The sequence below is a fragment of the Triticum urartu genome, chromosome 4A (assembly GCF_056163025.1).
Source record: "Triticum urartu cultivar PI428250 chromosome 4A, HENAU_Tu73, whole genome shotgun sequence".
Classification (NCBI taxonomy): Eukaryota; Viridiplantae; Streptophyta; class Magnoliopsida; order Poales; family Poaceae; genus Triticum; species Triticum urartu.
Genome location: NC_141876.1, coordinates 60,468,456 through 60,474,634, shown reverse-complemented (window position 1 = coordinate 60,474,634; position 6,179 = coordinate 60,468,456). Strand labels below are relative to the sequence as shown.

Below are 6,179 nucleotides of genomic sequence, written 5' to 3'. Positions count from 1 at the left end.
TCAAGAACCGGGCATCTGAGCTTGCAGGTAACCAAACTAAGGGCTTCTTTGATTCAAAGAATTCTCAAAGGAATTTCGGAGGATTCTAATCCTTAAGAACTTCTCCTATGTGGGTTGTTTGATTCGTAGGATTGTAAACCATATGAATTTTTTCATAGGACTCATTTGCACTATATTTTATAGGAAATTTTCCATCCACTCAAACCTCTTTAAAAGAATCATACGTTTTTCCTATGCACAATCAAACACTCATACAATTCTGTAGGATTCAAGATGACATGCCATTTTAATCTCACGTTTTTCCTATTCCTGCATTTTGAAAATCCTACTAATCAAAGAGGCCCTGACCAAATTTAATCCCAAAGCCACCCTGCATCTGGAGTAAGCCATGGCTTAAAAGCACTCTAGTTTACTATTCCGTCAATCAAGAAGAGCAGTTTCGTTGTTAGCGTGGAGATCCTCGCTCACACGCACTGTCGTGTCCCACTCCCATCCCACTGCTGCCACCCAGCTACCCAAAAACTGCCGAGCCAGTGATAATGCCGTCCCCTGCCGCCGTCGACCCCCTGAGCGGCTACTGCGCCGTCACGAGGACCTTCCACAGCCTCCGCGCGCCCATCCCGCTGCCGCCCCCATCCCCGCCGCTCTCCTTCCCGGCCTTCGCCTTCTCCCTCCTCCCCTCCCCGCTCCCGGCCCACGCCGCCTTCCTCGATGCCGCCACCGGCGAGGCCGTCCCCTTCCCGGTCTTCCTCGGCCAGGTCCGCGCCCTCGCCACGGCTCTCCGCGCCCAGCTCCACATCTCCCGCGGCGACGTGGCCTTCGTCCTCGCGCCCCCCAGCCTCCACATCCCCGTGCTCTACTTCGCGCTCATGGCCGTCGGCGCCGTCGTCTCCCCCGCCAACCCGGCCCTAACCGCAGGGGAACTGGCCCACCTCGCCGCGCTCTCGAAACCCTCCGTCGCCTTCGCCGTCTCGAGCGCGGCCGGCAAGCTCCCACCCGGGCTCAGCGCCGTCCTCCTCGACTCGCCGAGATTCTCCTCGTTCTTGCACGGGCCCGGCGATGCCTTGGTCATGGACGCCGCTGTGATGCACCAATCGGATCCGGCGGCGATACTCTACTCCTCCGGCACCACCGGGAGCGCCAAAGCGGTGGTGCTGACGCACCGCAACCTCATGGCGACACGCGTCTTGCCTGGTCCGGCGCCGCCAGGCGAGGTTCTGATGCTGACCGTGCCGCTCTTCCACGTCTACGGATTCGTGTTCTGCCTCAGGCCTGTAATGGCGGCGCAAACACTTGTGTTGCACACGGCGGGGAGATTTGACACCAGGGGGGTGCTGGCAGCGGTGGGGAGGTTCCGGGTGACGCGGCTAGCCCTTGCGCCGCCGGCGCTGCTGGCGATTGTGCGAGCAGCTGAGGACGACGAGAGTGTGGCTGCCAGCGCAGCAACGCTGCAGGTGGTGCTCTGCGGCGGCGCATCCCTCTCACCGGAGCTTATACGGCGGTTCTCGCATAAATTTCCCCACGTCTTTGTTTCACAGGTTGGCATTTTTGCTTCTTATATAAGAGTATTATAATTGAAGCCCGTATATTGTTCCAATGATTCCATTGTTTCATAAGATTCTGAAAAATTGTTTTATAAGACTCTCAAAAGAAGAAGAAGAATTGAAGCCTGTAGTGTTCCAATGATTCCATTGTGCCTTACGGTTATCTTTGATACTAACAATTTTGTATTGGTTACTCATGAGTTAACTTGCACTTGCAAAAGGGATATGGACTGACCGAGACTACAGCTGGTTTTTGCCGTTCCATTGGAGTAGAAGAAAGTGGACGAATCGGATCAGTTGGGCGTCTTTCACCGGGCGCTGAGGCGAAGATTATTGATCCTGCAACAGGGCATGCTCTGCCTCCGGGTCTGCCAGGCGAGCTTTGGGTCCGAGGACCTTTTGTAATGCAAGGTACAGTAATGATAACGATCATGTTATGCCATTATCATGTACGGAGTAGTAGAAAGCATTAGGGCAGCAATCCATCTGGTTCATACCAGCAATCATGCTACTTTGCTGCAATGTTGTTTTGATAGTTGTTGCTCAAGGCATCCGCAGTATATACCGACATGCATTTGCATCGTGAATTGCTGATTTAGGGGACAAACTTCTTTGTGGTTCATTTGTTGTCTTGGTGAATGCATGATATGTCAGGTAAACAAGGACGGCAAGCATTGAACCGGTGTAACTGTTGATGACTACCATTCGAGCTACAAAAAATTGCTAGCCATGCTTTCTATGTACGTACGTAGTATATAATTTAAGAAATACAGCAGACATTGAAGACAATTTGCATTTTACGTACATGATAAGCTAGCAAGTCAACATCACACCCTAATCTGTTACTAGTCTTGATGGATATTGCTTTCTGCCAGGTCTGCATCTTCTTTTTGTCAATGGTGCATTCAGCAGATTTGTCGGATGCTAGGTTTTTGTTGCTATTACATAATAGTGGATATAAATTTTTCACTGACAGACACTCTATCTATTGTTAAACATTGGTATAGGCTACCTTGGTGACAAGGAATCCACCTCTGGGATTTTGGATTCTGAAGGGTGGTTGAGAACCGGGGATGTTTGTGTCATCGACAAAGATGGATTCCTCTCTGTGGTTGACCGGCTGAAAGAGATAATTAAGTACAAGGGCTACCAGGTAGTACCTACTATTACTTCAAAATTGCTGATAACCACCTCAGGATATGGAATGGATGTAGACTCTTACCTTTGTCTAATGCAGGTTGCTCCTACAGAACTGGAGGACCTGCTTCAAACGCACCCAGGTATCGACGAAGCCGCAGTTGTTGGGTAAGTATGCACCATAAGTCCATAACATGTACTCCCTCCATTCGGAATTACTTGTCTCGAAAATGGATGTATCTAGAACTAAAATACATTTAGATACATCCATTTCTGCGACAAGTAATTCCGAACGGAGGGAGTAATAGATGTGTTGCACTTCTTCCCTGCATATGAACCATCATGACGAGCACATGTTAACTGTTTATCATACAGATACGCCGACGATCAGGCTGGCGAATTGCCGGTGGCATTTGTCGTGGGACGCTCCGGAAGCAACTTGCATGAGGCACAGATCAAAGACTTTGTCGCTAAACAGGTAGGAACTAGGTATTTGACATAGCTACTTCACTCTATATAATGTGTAGACATAGCCGAGCCTAATGGCTGTTGTGTATCGCAGGTCGTGCACTATAAGCGAGTACACCGTGTTTTCCTTGTGGATTCCATACCGAAAAATGCTGCGGGGAAGATCTTGCGGAAGGACTTGGCTAAGTTAGCATTGCATCGGATTAATGCCAAATTATGACATGTTTGGCAGGAAGAAAAAATAGGTACAACATGCTTGTTTGTATGTTGGGAACATTAAAGTCAGTCGTGCTTGATACATAGATGTGCTTGATACATAGATAATGGATAGTTCCAATGTCTCCCGGTTGTGTAAAATGGAAGGAGTGTGAAAAGACATATGGCATCGCAGTGTGAAATACTCCTATAATATAAGATGTTATTACGACCAATGTACTCACATGAGACAGTGTGAAATACTCCTATAATATAAGATGTTACTTGTATCAGATATTGTTGCTGTTAAACCCCGTTAAGCCCCGTCGCTCGCATCGCAGGAAATTATGCTGTCATGGCAGCGTTTTTGGCTGTCATGGCAACCCTTTTTGGGTTCTGCTTTCAGTTAGTGTTTTCTTTGCTCGGTTCGTTAGATCACAGCTGAAGGAAGTGGTCTGGGCGTTCCCAGCGGCTTTGTAGGTGACTAGCACTAGCTCGGATCGTGGGATGACACGGTCGGCAGTGGAGTGAGGGCTACGGCATGATTTCCCGAAATGGAAAATTGAGCTGTTCCGGCATGTACCGGTAGATCTGGAGCCGCTCGTTGCAGTCTGAAGATTAGTGCAATACAGTATAAAAAGTGAATCATTCTGTTTCAGAAATACATAGCTATACAGTACATGGGTCCCGTCAATGTCAGCTTTTGGTCAATGACATAGTGTCTTACATGCATGTGCTGCCAATTCTCTCTCTTCTCTCTCCCAAACTAATTCATCCATTTATTTCACCTTTGCTAACTTAAAATTATTCATATATCTTAAACCAAATTTCTGATTTCAAAACTTTTTATATATTTGAACTCATGTCGCAAAGACCTTTAAAAACAAGACCGATTTTGGATACATTTTAAGTGACTTTAAAAATTCATGAAACACATTTCACATATTCACCCGCTTGAAATCTTATGAATAAAATGATTTTAATCAGTTTCACAAGTTCTTATTTCAGTTTTATGTTGTTTTTCACATTCAGAACTTACATTTCACTTTTCACTGGCTTGTTTTAGATAAATTATATCTACTTCAATTGCACAATTTTGAAAGAACATATTCCACTATTTTAAAATAAACCATTTCACATTTGGAAATGGTTGGTTTCACAAGTTGACATTTCAGTTCATATTGTTTTTTGCTTTCAGAATCTACATTTCACTTTTCACTGGCTTGTTTCACATAAAGTAACAACTATTTCAATTTCACATTATTGAAACACATTCCACTCCTTTTAAATAAACTGTTACACATTTCAAACATTTAAATTTCACAAGTTGACATTTCAGTTTAACATTTTTTTCCATTTTTAGAAGGTACATTTCACATTCACTATCTTGTTTCACAAAAATCACATATACTTCATTTGCACATTTTTAATTTCACTCTTTTGAAATAAATTGTTACACATTTCCAAATAATCAGTTTCACAAGTTGGCATTTCATTTTCATGGGTTAAGTACGTTTCGGTGAAACGGGTTGTTTTCACATATTTCTAGTGAAATTGGTTTGTTTCATATTTTTCTAGTGAAATATGTTTTTTTTCGCGTATGAAATGTAAAACGTCAAAATTCAAACGTGTTTGAAATGTATCCAAAATTGGTCTAGTTCTAAAGGGCTTGACGTTAGGAGTCCAAATATATAAAAAGTTTCAAAAACAAGTTTATAGTTTAAAAGGTATGAGTGGTTTAAATTGTCTAAGATGAAATAAAGCCAGGGGATTTGTTTGGGATGGAGAGAGAGAAGAGAGCTACATGCCCATCTTTCCTGGCAAAAGCAAGTCCTTTGGGGCCATCAAACTGACACTGATTTGACCAAGAAAAGACATTTTTTCACTTTCAGAATATACATTTCACTGTCTTGTTTCACAAAAATCACATCTATTTTATTTGCATATTTTTAAAGTAACATATTTCACTCTTTCAAAAAAAGGTTGCACATTTTCAAATAATTAGTTTCACAAGTTGACATTTCAGTTTAATATTTGGGTTAAGTATGTTTCGGTGAAACAAGTTGTTTTCACATATTTCTAGTGAAATTGGTTTGCTTCATATTTTTTCAGTGAAATGTGTTTTTTTCATGTATGAAATGTGAAACATAAAAATTCAAATGTGTTCGAAATGTATCCAAAATTGGTCTAGTTCAAATGGGCTTGACGCCAAGAGTCCAAATATATAAAAAGTTTCAAAAACGAGTTTATAGTTAAAAATATATGAGTGATTTAAATTGTCTAAGATGAAATAAAGTCAAGGGATTTGTTTGGGATATATATATATATATATATATATATATATATATATATATATATAGAGAGAGAGAGAGAGAGAGAGAGAGAGAGAGAGAGAAGAGAGAGCTACATGCCCATCTTTCCTGGCAAAAGGAAGTCCTTTGGGCCCATCAAACTGACACTGATTTGACCTAGAAAAGACCTTTTTTTTACTTTCAGAATGTACATTTCACTATCTTGTTTCACAAAAATCACATCTATTTCATTTGCACATTTTAAAAATAACATGTTTTACTCTTTTGAAAAAAGGCTGCACATTTTTAAATAATTAGTTTCACAAGTTTACATTTCAGATTCATATTTGGGTTAAGTATGTTTCGGTGAAACAAGTTGTTTTCACATATTTCTAGTGAAACTGGTTGGCTTCATTTTTTCCAGTGAATTTTTTTTCACGTATGAAATGTAAAACGTAAAAATTCAAACGTGTTCAAAAATGTATCCAAAATTGGTCTAGTTCTAAAGGGCTTGACGCCAAGAGTCCAAATATATAAAAAGTTT

General features: G+C 42.2%; 1 protein-coding gene across 1 annotated transcript; it reads left to right on the top strand.

Annotated features, from left to right (window-relative positions):
- Positions 1-426: 426 nt before the first annotated feature.
- LOC147974762 (4-coumarate--CoA ligase-like 7) lies at positions 427-3,637 on the top strand. The gene is made up of 6 exons (XM_087517757.1): positions 427-1,538; positions 1,766-1,955; positions 2,552-2,697; positions 2,782-2,849; positions 3,057-3,159; positions 3,244-3,637. The coding sequence occupies exons 1-6, from the start codon at positions 540-542 to the stop codon at positions 3,367-3,369; spliced, it is 1,632 nt and encodes a 543-aa protein (XP_087373883.1). The 5' UTR covers positions 427-539; the 3' UTR covers positions 3,370-3,637.
- Positions 3,638-6,179: the final 2,542 nt, after the last annotated feature.

Coding starts and splice junctions, on each gene's coding strand:
- LOC147974762 (XM_087517757.1), top strand. CDS start 540: ATGCCGTCCCCTGCCGCCGTCGACCCCCTGAGCGGCTACTGCGCCGTC. Junction 1,956..2,551: donor AGGACCTTTTGTAATGCAAG/GTACAGTAATGA, acceptor ACATTGGTATAG/GCTACCTTGGTGACAAGGAA. Junction 2,698..2,781: donor TTAAGTACAAGGGCTACCAG/GTAGTACCTACT, acceptor TGTCTAATGCAG/GTTGCTCCTACAGAACTGGA.